Raw genomic sequence first — 19,927 nt, forward strand, 5'->3', positions numbered from 1 at the left:
CAATGTCGTTGCACTTTGTGCAATGACAATTAAGAGATTCTGATTCTGATGTGTGGCAGAACTCTCCTGGATTATGGTGGGTTGTCCTATGGGTGATGCCCGTTCACAGCAGGGGGTTACTGACCACATCCATGCCCAGCAGGGTGCCGCTCTCCTGCCGGTTGAAGTAGAAGGACTTGGAGCTGGACTCGGAGCCCACCACGCGCACACACAGCTTCACCGTGCCGCTCTCAGGCCAAAGGGGCAGGCACTGGGAGGGGGGGAGAGGAGGACATGGAGGAGGGCTTCTCTTGGGGTTTGTACATTAAGGACAGGACAAGAGCAGTGGTTAAGGATGACTGATTCTTTAGGATCGTCACGGTGCAATCAAACCCGTCTGAAAGCATGCCTATGAATAGAAATAGAAGGGGGTTGGATCCAGACTTACGCTGGCATAAAAAGAGAAATAGATCAATGTTCACATTTGCTATAAACAAGAGAAAGATCTTTGATCATACATCAGTCATTAGGGATCTTGCTAGTCAACTATGGAACCCGCTTTGACATGTTCAAGGCTGTGTCACTTTTTTCTCTTGATAATGATACATCACGATATATGGGATAAAAAATGACAGTGAAAAGGTAAATTGCTGGATTACTGTCTTTATCCATGGTAAAAAACTGAGTTTGACAGTTATTGTCTTTAAAATAATAACTTAATAATCATTAATATAATAATTGATATTTGGCGCCAGTGTATCGATTGTCCTATCACACGTAGAAGGGCGACGATATATCGCCGTATAGATATCAGTTCCCCGCCCTGGTCGCAGCAGTGCAGGGCAGTAGCAGGGTCTGCTGTGGCCGTACTGACCTCGGAGGCAGAGATGTAGTGCCACCTCACGTCCCCAGAGCCCTGGCCCTCTGGCACCTCGCCCACCTCCAGCTCGTACGACGACTTGTTGATCAGGGTGTAGAAGGGACTCATGGTCACGATGCGCGTCAGGTTGAAGCTGCTCATCTGGATGCTCACCCCCACCTGGAGCGCACACACACACACACACACACACACACACACACACACACACACACACACACACACACACACACACACACACACACACACACACACACACACACACACACACACACACACACACACACACACACACACACACGTTAGGATGCACAGTGAACGGCCTGGCATTCATCCTTGTTGTTTTAACCCTGTGTGTATGTGTGTGGTTGTGTGTTCATGTGCGTGTGTGTGTGTGTGTGTGGTTGCGTGTGTGTGTGTGTGTGCATGAGTGTGTGTTAACCAGCAATAGGAACAACTAGGGCTGGGCGATATGACGATATCATACCGTGGACGATATGAAAGTGTCTACCGGGAGAGATTTGGCCATATCGTTTATATCGAGAGAGAAAAAATATATATATATATATATATTGCACTGCACTGACTGAAGCAAGGCAGGTGTGAGACTCACCTGTTAACTTGAAAAAAAATCTAATTTGTATTGAAGAAACAGTTCTATTTTTACCACAAGCTATTTGCACAGCACATAACTTTATTTTATAAGTGTATAATTAGTATTTAAAATATTTGTGTGATGCTGTGATTTTTATTTTATATGACACTGCACTGACTGACAGCCAGGCAGGTGTGAAGCACACCTTTACATTTTTTTTTTATTTGTATTGAAAAAACAGTTCAAAGTTTACAAGATGTTTGCACTATATGACACTGCAGTTAATGACAGATTGTTCACTACTTACTCCTTTGTAAGCATGGAAATTCAAGTTCAAAATAAAAGAAAAAACTGATCAAATGTGAAGTATGGTTATTTTAAGCCATTTATTATTTTAATTTACTTAAAAAATACCATATCGTGATATATATCCATATCGTGATATAAAATTACTCATATCGTGATATAAGATTTTGTCCATATCGCCCAGCCCTAGGAACAACCAGTGGCGTTAAAATTGTTCACATGAAGAATAAAATGGCCTTCAAATCAGATCACTCTCTCATTGACTCTCCAGACTTGTATCATACTTTCATACTTTCTTAATTTAGCCCCTCCAACATTGACCCAAAATATTCCTATCTATTGTGGACAGATACTGAGCCTGATATTATTTGGCAGCAGGGTGTTTGTCAGGTGTCAGTGTGAGGGGGTGCAGGGGGTTACCAGGTAGTCCAAGGTGCTGGCGGGACAACGGACACAGCCGTAGCTGCCCACCGTGTCCAGAGAGAAGCCATCGGACAGTGCGCTGGTGGACACACTCAGCTGGATCTGTGGGGGAAAAGAATCGCATTCAAATCCCTCCCTTATGAGTGTAGGCAAGCCCGCAAGCCCCTTCAGCATTTAGGGCTGATCCTGATGTTGATTCTGCCAAAATGTTGCGACAGTAGTCCAGCAGTCTTGTTGACTTGTTTGAGGTTGTTTTTCAGGAAACGCTCTATGCTTCTAATATGTAACACGTTACTGAAACAAAAAATGATACGTAATTTAAAGCACAACAACAAAAGTAACACGCGTCATAAATATTACGCGTTATATATGTAATATATTACATTTGTAAGTAACTTGCCCCACACTGAATGCAACAAAAGATGCAGGTTGACATATATATACGTATATATATATTATTAAAGCTCTAATCAGGTCCCCTGCTGTGATCGCCAGTTTAATAAAATAACCTTTCTAACCACCGGTGTACACGCACCTTGTTCTTGCTGAACATGTTCTTCTTGCGGAAGGAGAAGAGGATGACGTCGCGGTAGTCGGCCGGGTGCTTGACCGACTCCTCCTCAGCGCGGTACTGCAGCACCCGGGACGTCTTGTTGATGATCCAGTAGGGGCTGAAGAGGGACAGCAGCGTCTGGCCCTGCGCCTGCACCAGGTGCACCCCCACGTCCACCGTCAGCTTGGGGTCCGAGTCGCAGGTGAAGCACAGCGAGAGGAACTCGGGCATGCCCTGGTCGATGCGCAGGTGGCCGTGCCACTCGCGGCCCTGGTACTTGATGAGCACCAGCTCCATGATCTCCCCGCTGACGCGCGCGTTGAGCACGTCCGAGCTGCTGCCCTCCAGCAGCTTGTGGAACTCGGCCGAGCCCTGGAGGACGAGCAGTGGGCGCCCTTTCATCATTCATGATGCTTTATTGACTTACATTTATATACACATGGCAACTTCAGACCCCCAAACTCTACAATCAATATTGGGTCCTTACTCAAGTGGCCAATTGCTTCAAATGTATCTTACTCTGGCTACTTCCTCCAAATTGCCTACCCGATATTTAAGATGTGCATGTTAGCAATCTGTAATGTTAGCAATCTGATATGAATTAAAATAACATTCTCAGATACTTCCGAAATGAAATCAACCCAAAAAGGAGACTGCTTAATTCTCTAAACAAACTGTTAGTTAGAAATGAACTGCTAGTTAAACCGAGATCAACTAAGTATCCTCAGAACACAATAGCATTAAGTCAAAAGCTTATTTACGTTCAAATCTGCAATGAAGTCTAAAAAATAGCATGCATCTCGAACAGACTCCAACTGGCTGTCTGAAGCGGCCGTCTAGCGGTGTGTTCCAGATGCCTCGCACAACACCAAGAGTTGCAAGAGTTGCAAAGGCGGGAGATCTCCCAGCCTTTCTTGCAGCATTTCACAGAGGAACGCCATCTTTTGGTGGGTGTTCAGCGAGGGCCGACCGTACGCTGACAACAGGAACGGGGGCTCACCTCCAGCAGGTAGTGGACGGTGTAGGGCAGCAGGTTCCGCAGGGTGGCGGCCGGGTACAGGTGGATGATGTAGGCCGGGTCCCACTCGTGGTCGCCGTGGTTGGTGATGTGCCGCAGGTCGTCGGGGGCGGCCAGCGTGCTCACCATCAGAGGCAGGAAGCTGCTGTCGCTGGCCGGGCACTGCAGCTGGGCCCGCACCTCCGTGCTGCGGTGCACCTGCTCCTTCCAGGAGATGCAGGTGGCCGAGGGGCCGTACTGGCCCTGCAGGGGCCCCGCGGGCTGCAGGAACAGCTGGGCTCTGGAGGGGGAGGTATGATAATAATAAGACTATTGGTGGCGCTGGGTAAACTCCATTACAACGCACCAGCAAACTCTAAAGATACTGATCCTGTAAATGCAAGATGTTTTTCAAGCATTTTATCAGAATTGTACTGCTTTATTTATTTCTTACACGTTTTTATATGTTAAAATCAATTGAAAATGAAGTAATTGGCCATGTAAATATTGCGACATTAACCCCAACGGGTTCCTGAAGCGGAGAGGGGGGGGGGGAATCCTGAAATAATAACAGACTTTCCGGAGAAGGATAAAAACGAAGTCGCTGACAATACCAGTAATAAATGGCAGTGTTAGCCTTGTGTATGGTTCAAGCCCTCCCGGTTCTGTGGTCCAGCCCGGCCTGTCTCAACAGTACCTGTACCTCTCAGGGTTAGCCCTGTGCATGGTTCAAGCCCTCCCGGTTCTGTGGTCCAGCCCGGCCTGTCTCAACAGTACCTGTAGCTCTCCAGCGCCACGTGGAACTCCTTCTCGGGTTCAGCCACCCCGATCGCCACCATGCTCCGGGACGTGGGGCAGTACTTCAGCAGAGCGAAGGGAACCGAGAAGTGGTTCTTAATCTGAGAGAGGAACCGCAACAAGGAATGTGTTTGGTTTGAGGTTGACGACGTCCATGGGATTCAAGATTCAAGACTCAAGGGTTTTTAATTGTCACACACTCATACAGGAAATGCAGTGGAATGTTTGCGTGGCATACTCAGTATTTTCTATGCTTGAAAAATAATAAAATACAATCGAATAAAAATACAACCAAATAAAATATCGTTTTAACAGATATGAAGAATATCATAAAAATATGTCAAATTCAATCTGGATAAACAGGGAGATGTAAAAAAAGGTATTGTGCGATATGGCCAAGTGTCAGAAGGGCCGGTGAAGGCATGTGAGACCTTAAAGGTACGGTGTTAGAGAGGACCTGAAGGGGAAGGGTACCTGCAGTGGCGAGCGCACGGTCATGACCTTGTTGCCCTCGGACGCGTCGATCTGCAGCAGGATGGAGACCACCTCGCTGGGCCCGCGCACGTTGTAGAGCCGGCGGCCCGGCTGGTCCACCGCGATGTTGGAGATCTCGCTGTAGCCCGACGGCACTGGGGAGCAAACACAGACGTCTCTCATCGGCGGCCAGCATACAGTGTTGGAATACACAGTCTATATCTAGGTCTTTCTGTCTGTATGTATCTATCTATATGTGAATGGAGTTCATTTAACAGTACAAAGTATGTGTATTTAAATGTATAGATACGATAAAAAATGTGTAGAAATATATCTATAAATACACCTTACTTGTTTATTAGTCAATAAGAACTTCACCCACTTTACCGACACTAAATAAGTACAAACGTTCATCTTCTACAGCAGTTATTCGCAGAATCAGGGGCCCAAGAAGGGGCCCATGAACGAGTGGAAGAGGCCAGGGCCAAACGCACCGATGGTGAGGTTGAACAGGCAGCTCTCCTGCCGCTGCAGCGCCGACAGCTTCCCCCGGGAGGACGACTGGAACATGGAGTGGTCCAGGTCCACACTCTGGCCCACCGCCACCTCCTGCAGCTTGCCCAGCGTGGGGGAGCCCACCACCCGCAGGTTGGCCGAGTGCTGCACCATCAGCGGGAGGCCCAGCGCGTTGCGGATGGTGTAGGGGGCCTTCTCCTTCATCAGGGAGCGGTCGAAGGTGGAGGCGGTGCTCTCGGAGAACGCCTGATTTAAAATAGATTCAACATCAGACTCAATTCGAATTTTGTCTGAAGCAAGATAAAAGTTGGTTACGTTCAAATACAGATTACATTTTTATTTGTCTGATGCAAGATAAAAGTTGGTTACGTGCAGACAGGTATACATATATATATATAGATAGATTAAATATGACAGAATGCCATTTTTGAAGGCTGCTATCATAGGCTGACATAGAAGCTTGTAAGGAGCATGTCCCTGTCTCTGGGTTTTAGCAGCTGTTGGTATCAACAGTAAAATGAAAAGAGCATCCATTTTGATTCCTAGTAAAGCTAGAGGGCAGTATCCAATAATAGTGTCTAATTTAAACATTACTAGCCTGCCAAAGGCAGACAAAGTCAACATTAAAACTTTATTATGCTCAGTGTTTGTGTTGCACTGTAGATAATACGTGACAATGAATTCTGTCCAAAAAAGCTTTGGTTGCACTGTTCCACTTATTCAGCTGGTCTAAATTTGATCAGAGCATTTGACAAAAAGGTTAGACGTCTCTGTACATTATCCTGCAAAACGTACAAGAACTTTGTATTTCTGTGCAATTCAACACTATACAAGAATAACCATGGTTTCTTAAACAATGATACAGGGTCCAAAGTATACTTTTAGAATTAATATTTCACCTGCGAGAGTGGAACAATCTACAGCAGCATGGTTTAAATATAGAACCCTGGTTTTCTTTTGGGATTGGTTTTGATTGTGGACTACACTGATGGCTTTCCCTTTCGCTATGATTCCCTGGCTGTCCTCATCTCCCTGAGACCGCTGGGTGGGGTACTGAGACCGCTGGGTGGGGTACTGAGACCGCTGGGTGGGGTAATGAGACCGCCGGGTGGGGTACTGAGACCGCTGGGTGGGGTAATGAGACCGCCGGGTGGGGGTACTGAGACCGCCGGTGGGGGTACTGTGAATGATGAGTGGGGTACGGTGAGATATGGGTGGGGTACGGTGAGATATGGGTGGGGTACGGTGAGATATGGGTGGGGTACGGTGAGATATGGGTGGGGTACGGTGAGATATGGGTGGGGTACGGTGAGATATGGGGGGGGTACGGTGAGATGAGCTGCACCTTGGCCAGGTTGCTGAAGACGCTGAGGGAGCACTGGGACACGGTGATGTTCAGGGTGTCCCTGGAGCAGATGTTGATGGCCGTGCGCGGCTCGGGGAGGACCACAAAGTCGTCTCCCGGCACGGGGCTCTTGTCCTGGACGGGGCTGTTCTTCATCTGCCGTGCGGAGGAAAGGAACAGAACAGAACTGATGTTGGAACATGCTGAAGGAGACTCGAAAAAAAAAACAGCCGGATACATATTTGCACATTATTTTGGATGTGAACATTTTCTATTTGAACATTTTGTATATTTTTAAAAGGGGGAATTTCAAAGTTCTCAGTTACAAAGTGTTTTTTGGAGAGTAATGCTGAATAAATGCTGAACCACTGATTTATTCCATAATCAAGCAGCCCTACTTACAGCTTGGGATGGCAATTGGGTAGCCAGGAAGGTTGGTCAAAAGACAGGAAGGCCGTTGAATCATTTAATTGGGCTGAATGGACTGATTTGACAGGCTTATTTCCAGACTTTGTTGGTATAAGTTACTTGACTTGCACATGCGTGCAACGGTTTACCAGGTTCTTATGCTCTGACTCTGGTTGTAAGAACCTTTGTATCATTGGTTCTCTCCATTTAACAGCAATTTGTTAGAAATGCCATCGCTCATTTAATTTGGATCTCAATTCTCAATTCTCTCAAATCTCCCCTACAACAGCTTTAAAGGTGACGGATAGATGAGGAACATTTGCTACATCTATCCAGCATACATCTATATGGACACGCACAATTGTGATAGCAGACGGCTTGTAACGGCTAATCACACTTACACCTGGTGGTAATAATATGTCACCTTTAAAGCCACATAACAGAACAATGTGTAGCACTAAAGTGGACCTTGACAAACACAGCAGTAGTGCGGTCGATACAGGAAGCAGGAAGAGAGCAGCAGTGCAGTGGATGCAGGAAGCTGTGTTCTGAACCAACCTCTAGCTTGAGGTTCCAGCGGCGGGTTCCATTATCGACCCTTTCGATCAGAGGTTCCCATATGGCGTGGGTCTCGTTAAAGTAGTTCACCTACAAGGAAACAGAGAGCGACAATACAATAATAACACGATTAGAATAATAGAAGAAGAAAAAATATTATATTTACATTTAGGGCATTTAGCAGACGCTTAATACAAAATGACCTACAATAAGTACCAGAAGAAAGAGAAACAATATCGTTGTCGGTACAGTTAATATATTCATAGAAACAAGTGCTAAGCATTTACAATTGCTAGGTTAGATAAATACTCCAACATTAATCGAACCTTTTTTCTTGGTTTCCCAAAGGCGCTTACGAAAGCAATCTTAGCTGAATAGCTTTGGCTGAATAATTAACTTTGATGGTACAACAACATCTGAAACAAAGAACTTAAATCGGAATAAGAACTAATAAGAGTAACACTGACCAGTGGACCACGAGGGTCGTACGATTTCCTCTGTCTGTTTGAAGGTTACGTTTCACTCCCATGAGGCCGGTTTATCGTAAAAGAAAAAAGAGCTCATACCTCCAGGGTCATGTCGGCGCTGAGGTTCAGGAGGGAGGACCAGTTCTTAGCCAGGCCCCTGAAGGAGGACTCGGCCAGCAGCATGGGCACCGTCCGGTGGCCCAACCCGGACGCCATCGTCACCTGGACCACCTGCGGACCAAACTATTACGTTAGAGAGGAACCTTCATCCGTATCTCCCTCCCCTCCTGGATTTTTCCATTCATCCATTCTTGGATGGGCCTCTTAAAGCCTAGTGAAGATTTAGGATTGATGAGGGAGTTTTGTTGTTTTTACTAAAACATCCTGTGAATATAATGTAGAATATATGTAAAAATTCAAGCAATCCGATTATTCAGATATAAAAAATTGTTGAGCGATCTGATTGTTTTCTTCGGTTGCTCGGCAAAATAGACTTTTTTCAGCTTTCTTTTTGGTCCAAAATATTAACTTTTTCGAGCGATCTGATTGATAAAAAAAGAAGAAGAATTCACTAATAGAAACAGTGAAGCGATGGCCGTACCTTGACCTCCACGCTGAAGCTCTCCCCTACGTTGTGACCGTCCTGTTCCCTGAAGCTCTCGGTGACCTCGCAGGCCTGGTCCACGCCCAGGAACCAGAAGTTACACGCGTAGATGTCCATGACCGACCACAGGCCCCCGACGTCCAGCTTGGGCCCCTGGTCCTGCTGGTCCTGGGGCTTGGTGGTCATGGCCGACATGATGGTCATGACCGTGTTGAGGATGACCGGGGAGATCTGAGGGTGGGGTGGGTGACGGGTCAGTGTGAGGAGGTCAGTGAGCTCAAGGTACCCTCATAGCACCTTCATATTTTAACTATGCCTTTATTTTCTCTTATGTATGTATTGTATTTTTATTACTTGTTTTATTATGCACTTTCTACAAGGCATTCTTTTTACTTTGCCTAGGTTTTCTTTTACTTATATATTTTATTTTATTTCATGACAATGTTTCTATGTGAGGCCCATTGAGTCTGCCTCGTGTATGAAAAGTGTTAAATAAATAAAGTTGCCTTGCCTTGCCTTGCCTTGCCTACCAGACTTTATAAACCAAATGTGAATCATCATTGTCGTCTAAAAAAAACATGACTATCACAGCGCGCAAGACTCAACGTTTTACAACATTGAACACATCAAGATATGCCCAAAACACTTACTTTGACGATGACTTCCTCTACGACCAAAGAACCATTCAGCGGGCGGTTGGGGAGAGTGCTGGTTTCCATGACAACGGAGCACGGCCTAAGCACCTATTGGACACAATGTAAATACATCTTAATAACACACGTTTTAGAAGAACTTATGATCTCTTTATAATGATGTATTCTTACTTTTTTTTTTATCAATTTAAAGAAAAATACACATCTTACAGACTGATTAGATCCAGAGACACCAGCAGTATGAAAAGGAGAATCATGCTTAGTTTTAGTTTTGTTTTCGAGGATTGAACAAGCTTTACAATTTCTTATGTCTTCTCAAAAAACTTGATGGACTCTTCTAAACACGAACTGTATTATATATCCTGCCAGTTTTTTTAACGATCTCACGGTCAAAAAATATATAAACTTTTGAGCAATCTGATTTGTAATTTATTAATTACAGAAAAAGTGGAATACCAACTCCCTCTCTCTCCCTCACCGTGGTGACAGCCTTGTCCTCCTTGCTGCGGATGAAGGGACAGGCCAGCACCTTGAGCTCCCTGAGGTTAGCCGTCATGTTCTGGGCTCCGTCCGGCTCCAGGCTCAGGCGGACGTCGCACTGGAAGGACGCCACCATGGCCGGGGCGTCCGCCTTCATAAGGTTGGCCACAAACACCACCTCGGGGTCCACCACTACCGCCCTCAGCCGCGTCCTGGGCACCGCAGCTGCAGGGGGGGGAGACGGAGGGGGGGGGTTGTGTTATTATAGAGGATGTTTACGCAAGCACAGCGAAACAACATGGAGGAGTTTTGGTGCTTCGTGGTCTGGGTGAAATGATAGTGTGAGGTAAACTGAAGACCTTCTTTGACATCCATCAGCTGACTTCTAAATAAGAACATTGACCCTCTTTCTATCATCCATAACTATGGCTTTTCCCCCTCTTTCTACCCTCCATCCATCCATCTAGCCCTCCATCCATCTGTTTCTAAATCGACCCTCCATTAGATGGATGGCGGAATTATTGGCCACAATTTCTTTTTTTTTTTTAAACGATGTATGATGACTATATGCTCTGTAAGGTGACCTTGGGTGTCTTGAAAGGCGCCTCTAAATTAAATGTATTATTATTATTATTATTTATGGCCGATTTAGAAACAGATCTAAATGCGGCTAATCAAAGGACCTTCACTTTTAAACTAGGACCTATCGTTTTAAAGACTAAATAGCATATTTATAAATGTGTAAATCTATCACGGACACTCATCACTTGACACTTGGCTACTCGATGCAGTCGTAGATGATGTCATTATTTTGGAGTTACCCACTGTCACCTTACATATAATAAAGTTACATAATCTTTCATCCCTCCCTCCCATTAGATTAAAGGTAGAGTTGGATGGTTAATGGTAGAGATGGATCGTTAGAAACAGATCGATGGAGGGCTTGATCGATGGATGGAGGTACATCCACCAGTCATCAGGTCGTCTGACCACCATCAGCGTTACATTACCATTCTGGGTGTGGGCCGTGACCCTCTGCTCCGACAGCTGTTTGAAAGGCAGCTTGTCGCCGTGGGCGGCGACCGGGAGCTGGGCGGGGCCCTGGGGCAGGGCCTTGACGAAGAAGTCCGCCACGGCCATCAGGAACTCCACGCTGGCGCACAGATAGAGCCTCTGCAGCACCGCCACCACCTCCCTCTCGGCGGGGTTCTGGCGGTAGGTGACGTCGATCATGGCGTTCGGGCTTTCCCCCGCCCGCCGGCCCAGCATCCTGTGAGTAGATAAGGTTGGGAGGGTGACGATTCGGTGGAGAGGAGGGGCGGTCGACTGCACCGAACACAAGTTATTTAATTGGCCTTCGAAGGGCGACCCCAGCGGTGGGGTGTGTGGCCGCTGGGAGTACAGCCCAGGCTGGTTGTCCAGACAAAGATCTAGACAGATCACCTGTATATTGTTAAATAGGGGGTTTCTGGGGTTTCCCGCAGAAAATGTTTTAGCTAAGTTGGTGGGGGTTGCCCTGCAGCTGGTTTATTCAGAGAGCGAATGAAGTTTAGATTATTTTATACTTTTGTATAATATTTTTATTTGTCTTTTTATTTTTATCTTTTTGACACCATAGTTAAGGCGGCAGGCGTGTGTCGCTTAGGCGGCCCCCTAAGCCGTATAGTGCTGTGGGGAACCCTGATATGTTTGTTGTGGGTGTGTGGAGGCAGGCTTACTGGGAGGTGACCCTCTGCATGCCGCTCCGCAGGTCGTCCAGGGTGCACGCCGTGAGGATGGTGCTGACCTCCAGGCTGTCGTCGGCCAGCAGCTTCCCAGAGGCCCTGAGCTGGTGGAGGGCAAACTGCCCCAGCTGGAGGCTTTCCTGGCGCTGGTCAGGGACCAGCGTCTGGGATGAGAGGGAGGAGACCGTGAGTTATGATTGGAGGGAGTTTTGTCTTTTAATGGGGTTATCGTTTAAGGGAAACGTGTGATGAAAGTGTGATAGTATGTGATCAAACCAAACAATTTGATGTAGCTAGCTCTGTTCTAATGGCAAAAAGGCTAAAAGTTTATTCCGGCCATGGCTGGACAATAATGCAGTATTTTTGACCATTCAATTGCTAGTAGTTAAACTGTTCATTGAATCCTTTAAGGACAACGTGTTCTCACAAACTCAATGCTTCAATTCATTTCAGCCTCTAGAGGGAGATGTTGAATCAGTAAATATACGCAACTACAGTTGTGGGAACCATGAAACATGACGCCATTTATTTATATAGACTTACTACCGTTTGTATGTATATTTGTGTTTTCTGATCAAGAGAAGACAGACAATGTAAAGAGCAAAAAATAATAATTCTAATAATTCTAATAATTCTAAATTGAATAATGACTTAATTGAATTCCAATTCATTTGAACAAGAGGTTACCTGATTGGGGTCGTTGCTGTACAGCACCAGGCACAGGGACTCAAAGTTGAAGTTGAACCTGACCGTTTCGACAGGCTCCTCCTCCGCCTGCCCTCGGGTCTGTCTGGGCTGCACACCCCCGTCTGAAGAGAAACGCCAAGCTGAGAAACCAAACCGGCTCGCTTCTAAGACCTTTAAAGGTGACATATCATCCCACCAGGTGGGAGTGTGATTAGCCGTTACAAGCCGTTTGGAAAATCAGCCTCTTCTGACATCAGCCCCCCAAAGCGCTTTACAACGTGGGCTCACAATCACCCAGTCATGCCCACATTCACACACCGACGGCGGGGTCAACCCTGCAGGGCTTGACTCAACAAGGGTTAACAAGGGTTAGATGCCTCGCTCAGGGACACTCAACAGGAGCCAGGGAACGAACTAGCAACCTTAGGTTACCAGCCAACCCCCCCTGTACCTCCTGAGCCACTGCCGCCCTCCTGGGGGGGTGCCCTCCCTGGGGGGTCCTACCTGGTGCCGGGGAGCCGCTGGTTCTGAGCGGCAGACCGGGTTCTGGTCTGGGGGCGAGCGGCTGGAGCCCGCTGGCCTCTCCCAGGTTCTCAGTCAGGATCCGGAGCAGCACCCTGAGGTCCTCCTGACTCAGCGTCACCTAGGTGACGGAGAGAGCGTTTTTTGTGGCGTCTTTTTTTTTTCAGTGATTTCTTCTACAACAGTATTCAACTAACTGACTCAAAATAATAATTATTGTGGGGGGAAAAAAATGGGGGGGAAATTGGGGAGCTGTTAGTCACATTTTAACAGGGTTTTTGCTTTTAGGTGGGATTACACCTTTTTAATGCATGCAAAATAATTTGTTTAATAAAACTGACTTCATTTTCAGTGTTGTGGGGTATAATTAAAGTATTTAATAATAACAATGATATCAATATGTTCTTGTACAAACCATGCCTTTTGAAAATGATTGAAGATCCTTCAAATGCAGAACATGAGTATGCACTAACTCATGCAATTAAATAAAAATGTAAATTCAATAACAGTACTAGCGTTGTACCCTCATGGGCTTGAGGTCTCCGTCGATCTCAACAGCGGCCATCTTGTTGTACCAGGAGGCGGCCAGGTTCCTCTTGATGCTGAGCACCAGGTTCACCGGCTCCAGGAGCTTTGTACTGAGTCGCTCTGAGGCCGGGTCGATGCAGATCCTGGCGGAGGAATCACAGAACAAGTCCATAAATACACATTTGTCATGAGCTTTAAAAGGTGACATTTTGTACCACCTGGTGAGAGTGTGATCAGCCGTTACATGCCGTTTTGAAAATGTGCCTCTTATGACATCACAAGTGGGCGTGTCCACCTAGATGTATGACGGATAGATGAGCAACGTTTGCTGCAGTCCACTGGGTAGGCTGGTAGACTGATCTATCCAGCACACATCTAGGAGGACACGCCCATTTGTGATGTCAGAAGAGGCAGATTTTCAAAACGGCTTTTAACGGCTTATCACACTCACACCTGGTGGTATAACATGTCACTTTTAAGAGTTTATCGGCAAACTTGACGAAGAACCCCCGGACCCAAACCTGGAGAGTTTGAGCTCAGTGAGCTGGACGTCCATGTTGTCGATGACGGCGGGCAGCGGGCATCCCTCCACGGGCAGGGCGGAGAAGCTGTTCCCCACCGTGATCAGACCCAGGTCCACCTCCAGTGCATTGTGGGACACGGAGGACTGGGGGATGATGATGAGGGGCGCCTGCAGCCGGACGTCCATGGAGAGACGGAAGCTCTTCTGGGCGAAGTCGCGGACGCTGGAGGCGGCCTTCTCCGCCGCCTGGGCCGTGGCGGCGCTCAGGGCCTCCTTGGCCGCGTGGAAGTGGTTGGTGAAGTTCTGGAGAGAGGATGAAGTGAGGTATTATGCTTGTAAAACGTTTTGGAAACTATCGTGTGAAATTCTCCCGCAAAAACACAAAGAATGAAACACAATGCCTGTTTTAACGGATCTAAAGATTATTTTTTGCATTATTTTTAATGCTAAATTATAGAGTTAGATATAGAGGAAGGTATTGGAGATAGTTAATCCAATAATAATTACGGTAGATATTTAATCCAAAGCTATTTATAAGTTAGGCAGAGGACCATCAAAGTACACGCAGGAAAAAAAGCTTTTCTGGCATAGTGTTATCAACAATACAAAGACATATTGCCAACCACTCGAGGTTGGCCACACAGACTCACCAGGAGGGACATGACGAACTTGTGCAGGTAGACCACCTGGATGCAGCCTACGTTGAGCTTGACCCTGCCGTCCACCTTGGAGGTGTCCGTGTAGCCGGGGCCCTCGGTGGCACTGGGGGTCAGGCTCATGGCGAAGCTGAACACCTCGTCCCCCACGATGGAGATGGCCTGCAGCGCACACAACACATGGCAAGCGCTCGGTTGGATCGGTGAACGGAGCCGGGAGCAATACGCTACCACTTTCACGAAACACGCATTCATGAAGTCAGATGAGCATATGAAGCCAAACGTATACGTTTAAACTGCCCTAAGTTTAATAATGATTTGTTTTTGAAAAAAAAAACATAGAAATAATTAATATGAATGGAAACAGGTAGCCTTTTCTCTACAATACACAATACAATTAAAACTTAACTTAACAACACTATATTACCCTGGTGGCCGTTGTTGACATACCTTTTTGTGGATGCTTTTGGGGTCGACGTTGAGGACAATGAAGTCCCTCAGGCGGGCAGACAGGTGCGTTTGGGGCCCTTGCATCAGTAAGGAGCCATTGACCCCTGAGCAGAACAAGGGGCACATGGGTTGAATTAAAACGTTCATCTTTATCTCATTCAAAGCACGTTAGTCTTTGGCTATGGTCTTGGATACTCTACCTCCACACAATGTCCCACACCATAAAACCAGGGCCTACTGACCCCAATGCATGAGCACGAGCCACAAGTGATGAACTATTCCTCTCTCATCATGATATCTTTGAACTTATTGAAGTTCAATAGTTCTAGATATTTAATAAAAATGTTTTTGGGATTACATTTGGTTCCACATGCTCATTTAATTATATTTACACACACACACACACACACACACACACACACACACACACACACACACACACACACACACACACACACACACACACACACACACACACACACACACACACAGGTGGTGCCCTGGCGATACACCTTTAGGCGTGGTGCCCTTTGCGACACACCTTTAGGTAGACAGCATCAGTTGAAATGCCGTGTGAGCTGTTGTACCTTGGATTTTGATGTGGGCCATGCTGCAGCTCTGGTCACACACCAGGACATTGAACGCTCCCAGCTGCATCATCACCTTCAGATCGATGACATCACAGTCTGCAGCCACGCCCGACGGAGCTGGCAGGAACAAAAGGCGTTGGATCCTTTTATCAAAGGGCTTGATTGTGGCCAGGACATTTGAATGCATGTTTCAACCACAAACACATCCTCACCACAATAGCCTTTTAAACATTGAATCAATGAAAATTAAGCTCCTCTTATTTGCATTATATTGCATTAACACCACTGCCCTTGTTATATTTAGGATGGGTTTGTTATCTTTGGGATGTTTGAGTTGACTCAATGAGCTTCGAAGCGTTAGCTAGTTAGTAAGACAATAGCCACTACATCACAATAAAAAAGGGAGGAACACTGTATGGTATTGCTGGCTATTGGGGGGTTTCCAGTAAGAAATAAAACAAATATCCATGTGAGCTTCCTATCACAACTGTTATCATTTGGTAGGAGAGGGCTATCACCCTGCAGTCAATTATTTTCATTGTAAGATAACACTTGACTGACGGGAAAGATCCCAATACGGCTCCAGGAATCCCCTGCATCTCTCGTCTCCTGTTCAGCCAGGATGTTTTGGTTCATTACAGAGTGGGTCAACAAGAGAGCTGCCAGAGTTAATTAAACAACGTCCCATGACCAGGGATCCTCTGGTCATCAGCCAGCAGACCTCCTGACTGCTGGTCTACGCTAAGCTTATTTTAGTTCAGCTTAGCTTAGCGTGCGTGTGTGTTTGTGTCTATGAAGATGTATATGTGTGTGTGTATGTGTGAGTGTGGTCACTAACATGAACTAGGCTTCAGTACACACTCCGACTATGAGATCTACACTTTACACACTTTATAGAATTATGGAATATTTTCCATCAACTCTGTGTCAGATATACAAATTTACCATATCTAAAACAAGGAAAACAAAAAAACAAAATATAAAAAGGGCATCGACCAACAGCAGTCGCAGCTGTGTTTCATTAGTGTTTAGAAAGGCCTTACTGGACTTAGCAGAGAGCGCCTTGCTGGGCTCCTCTGCTTTGGGTCTGGGCTCCCTCTCTGGGGAGGGAGGGCTGTCTGAGGTCAGAGCCGTGGACAGGAAGTTCATGGTGGACAGGAGCGCTTCGGTGTGCAGCAGCACGTCCAGCGAGGAGAAGGTGACCTGGAGGGAGGTTTTTGTGTTTAACTTTTGTGGTAATTTACTTTTGTGTTTCACGTAGCAGCCATGCCTGCCTGTTTGTGAGGTTGATGCGTAGAGAGAGAAGAAAGAGGAAGAGAGAGAGGAAGAGAGAGAGAAGAGAGAGGTAGAGAGGTAGAGAGGTAGAGAGGTAGAAGGTAGAAAGGTAGAGAGGAAGAGAGAGAAAAGAGAGAGGTAGAGAGGTAGAAGGTAGAAAGGTAGAGAGGTAGAGAGAGAGAGAGAGAGAGAGAGGGAGAAGAAGAGAGGAAGAGAGGAAGAGAGAGAGAGAGCTTGGATCACAGTGTGGTTGTGCTGTCTCACATTGATCATTTGCTCCGTGTTCTTGTACACAGTCTTGAAGTTGGGACCGTCTCTGTCCGCCTGGAGAGAAACAAGGCAGAACAACTTACTAAGTGCCTTCCCTGCCTTTAATCAGAGTTTCATCATGACCTTAAACCGCATACGAAACCATGAGCAGAAAAGATACATTAATTTACTACCAATGGTTGCCAGGATGTGCCATGACTCATATTTGTTATAGATGGCACAGCCTGGTTTATTGAAAGCTGATATTACGTGTTACAACCCTGCATTAGTGCACTGTTTGCCTTTGGGAAACATTCAATTAGGAATCTCAGCGGGAGTCAGAGTCCCCCTCTCCATCGCCCAAGCGAAGAGGCAGTAGCTTCTAGACCGGCAACCAAACATGTCTGTGTTGTCTCCGACGTGCCTGGAATCAGAGCTATGGTTATGGAACGGGGGGCCATATGGGCAATGGATCCCCAGGTATGGCTGCCATCAAGACGTAGCCTGATGATTCAGGAAACATGTTTCATGTTTTCTTGTTACACCTAACAGGATGTTACCACCGGTTGAGCTACATATGTAAAATCATTTTGTACATTGTTTGCCACAGAGAACAAAATGAGTAAGTTTGCGTGCTCATTTTGTTATGTCACCTTCTAATCCTTTTGTGTGATACACCAAGTGGCTCAGACTATGTTATTAAGTTGCATAATCTCTAAGCCTGTATCAACATATATATCAGCGTCAGGCATTGATGTGTCAGCTACCCTGATGGGAATTTTAGCAGACTTAAAGCACACCCCGGTCCCGAGACATGCAAAGCACACCAGAAACTAGTATCAATATAAAACAGGACGGTGTGTGTGTGTTTACCTTGAAGTACTGCACTTTGAGAAGCTCCGCTCCAGACTCCACAGAGGAGCTGATCAAACACAGGGGCTCACCGCCAGAGCCTGTCCGCCGGAGAGTGGACACACAAGAGGGTCAGGGACACACACAATGCCCATTGGAAATAGCCTTCAAAGGGATGCGCGTCGTTCACTACGTGACTGGTAGACACACAAACGCACGCACGCAAACACACACACACACACACACACACACACACACACTGTAGTGGTACATTTGGAGAGAGAAATAAACATACGCATCACACTGTCCTTTAAAAACCTAATGTGGATTTATTCATTGATGCAAAAGTACTGTATCATTTTGGTTTATTCCACAAGAATAAACGCCCTAAAAGCTTTCCTTTCACCATTTTGCCATTAATGACTCAAGTAGAAAGGCCCTTGTGGAATGAGATTCATTAAACTAATAATATCATAAAATGTAACTATAATAATGATGCATATTAATCATTTTACATCATGTCATTGTTTGAATGAGTTGTGGTGATCGTCATGGTTACAGACCTGTGAACTCCAAGCACTTCATTGAGATCTTCTTGATGTAGGCGGTGGCACACATGTCAGACTTCCTGACTTTGGTGTCTATTCCCAGTTGGGCCATGTGGAAAACCAGGAAGGCCTTCTCCTTCTGCTCTTGTGACTTGGTGAGCGTCACCACCACCTTCAACATCACACACACACACACACACACACACACACACACACACACACACACACACACACACACACACACACACACACACACACACACACACACACACACACACACACACACACGAACACACACGAAATGGAGCATTGTAACCTTCATCAAATGATTACAGTCTCAAAGGATTATTTTTATTTTCTGAATCTTTAGGTTTACTGAGGGGGCAGCCTACAGGTTCAACACAGTCTATATGGTACTATAACTTTTCCATGACACTGGGTGAGAACTTAAAGGGGTCGGTGAGAAACGATGTGCTGCACCTCTTTGATTTCAAAGTTGAGAAGAACGTTGAGCGTGTTCTCTTCCGCCTCTCCGTTGGTCAGGAGGGGCTGGTCTCCCGGTCGCACTGGGAGAGACACAGGCCCCACCTGCTCTGCAGCCAGCACTGCCTTCTCTAGGAGGGGGAACCATGCACACGTTACAACCACACACGTTGGATTAAGAGGTAATTCGCGTCCAATATTGTTCTAGTCACCAGAACAATATTGGACTGGGAGTTACTTCGGAATCCAGAATCTAGTTGAACATGCAAGAATAAGAAGAAAAGGAACCAGTACAAATCACAAACTCATTGTACACCGTGCAGCATGCTGAAAACCAATGTGCGGTGTAATGCGACACTTGCATAATAGAATAAAGTGTGTGGGGGGGGGGGGGTACCTTGGGACCCCTGTGTCCTTAAGACCCTTTGGTGTTCTTTGCTGCCCTCTCCAATGTTCTCCACCAAGATCTTCATCAACACGCCAAAGTCTTCCTCGCCCAGAGTCATCTGGAGACACGGAAAATGGAAATGAAATGAAAATACGAAATCACATCGCAAACAGTGTTCAGACCGGCGACAACTGTGATACGTCGGAACAGAAGGGTGTTGTGTTGACTCACATTCATGGACTTGAGCACGCCTTTGACCTGCACACCGGGGATCTTGGTGAACCACGAGGCGGCCAGGTTACGGTGGATGAGAAGCTCCAAGTTGATCGGTTGCAGGATCTCGATGTCTGGTTGTTGAGAGTCCCGCTTCACTGTGGTTCTATGAGCAGATATGGAGGTTAGGGTGAATGGGTGACCTC

The 19,927-nt window shown here is 46.3% G+C and overlaps 1 protein-coding gene across 2 annotated transcripts in view; it reads right to left on the bottom strand.

Moving 5' to 3' along the window:
• The window catches only part of vps13c (vacuolar protein sorting 13 homolog C), a 59,383-nt gene that overhangs the window by 14,327 nt on the left and 25,129 nt on the right, over positions 1–19,927 (bottom strand). For both annotated transcript variants that reach the window (XM_056607889.1, XM_056607890.1), the window contains 30 exons: positions 19,740–19,887; positions 19,518–19,626; positions 19,118–19,251; positions 18,653–18,809; positions 18,111–18,190; positions 17,253–17,312; positions 16,757–16,916; positions 15,711–15,830; positions 15,124–15,227; positions 14,668–14,835; positions 14,016–14,320; positions 13,490–13,637; positions 12,949–13,087; positions 12,445–12,566; positions 11,752–11,921; positions 11,044–11,303; positions 10,032–10,258; positions 9,551–9,643; positions 8,898–9,131; positions 8,396–8,527; positions 7,830–7,919; positions 6,864–7,019; positions 5,497–5,764; positions 5,003–5,157; positions 4,508–4,629; positions 3,734–4,031; positions 2,716–3,105; positions 2,178–2,282; positions 854–1,018; positions 125–250 (listed from right to left, as the gene is read on the bottom strand). In XM_056607889.1, the coding sequence (XP_056463864.1) occupies positions 125–250; positions 854–1,018; positions 2,178–2,282; positions 2,716–3,105; positions 3,734–4,031; positions 4,508–4,629; positions 5,003–5,157; positions 5,497–5,764; positions 6,864–7,019; positions 7,830–7,919; positions 8,396–8,527; positions 8,898–9,131; positions 9,551–9,643; positions 10,032–10,258; positions 11,044–11,303; positions 11,752–11,921; positions 12,445–12,566; positions 12,949–13,087; positions 13,490–13,637; positions 14,016–14,320; positions 14,668–14,835; positions 15,124–15,227; positions 15,711–15,830; positions 16,757–16,916; positions 17,253–17,312; positions 18,111–18,190; positions 18,653–18,809; positions 19,118–19,251; positions 19,518–19,626; positions 19,740–19,887 (4,945 nt within the window). The remainder of the gene's footprint in view (positions 1–124; positions 251–853; positions 1,019–2,177; positions 2,283–2,715; positions 3,106–3,733; positions 4,032–4,507; positions 4,630–5,002; positions 5,158–5,496; positions 5,765–6,863; positions 7,020–7,829; positions 7,920–8,395; positions 8,528–8,897; positions 9,132–9,550; positions 9,644–10,031; positions 10,259–11,043; positions 11,304–11,751; positions 11,922–12,444; positions 12,567–12,948; positions 13,088–13,489; positions 13,638–14,015; positions 14,321–14,667; positions 14,836–15,123; positions 15,228–15,710; positions 15,831–16,756; positions 16,917–17,252; positions 17,313–18,110; positions 18,191–18,652; positions 18,810–19,117; positions 19,252–19,517; positions 19,627–19,739; positions 19,888–19,927) is intronic.

Source organism: Gadus chalcogrammus, chromosome 14, assembly GCF_026213295.1.
Source record: "Gadus chalcogrammus isolate NIFS_2021 chromosome 14, NIFS_Gcha_1.0, whole genome shotgun sequence".
NCBI classification, from domain to species: Eukaryota; Metazoa; Chordata; class Actinopteri; order Gadiformes; family Gadidae; genus Gadus; species Gadus chalcogrammus.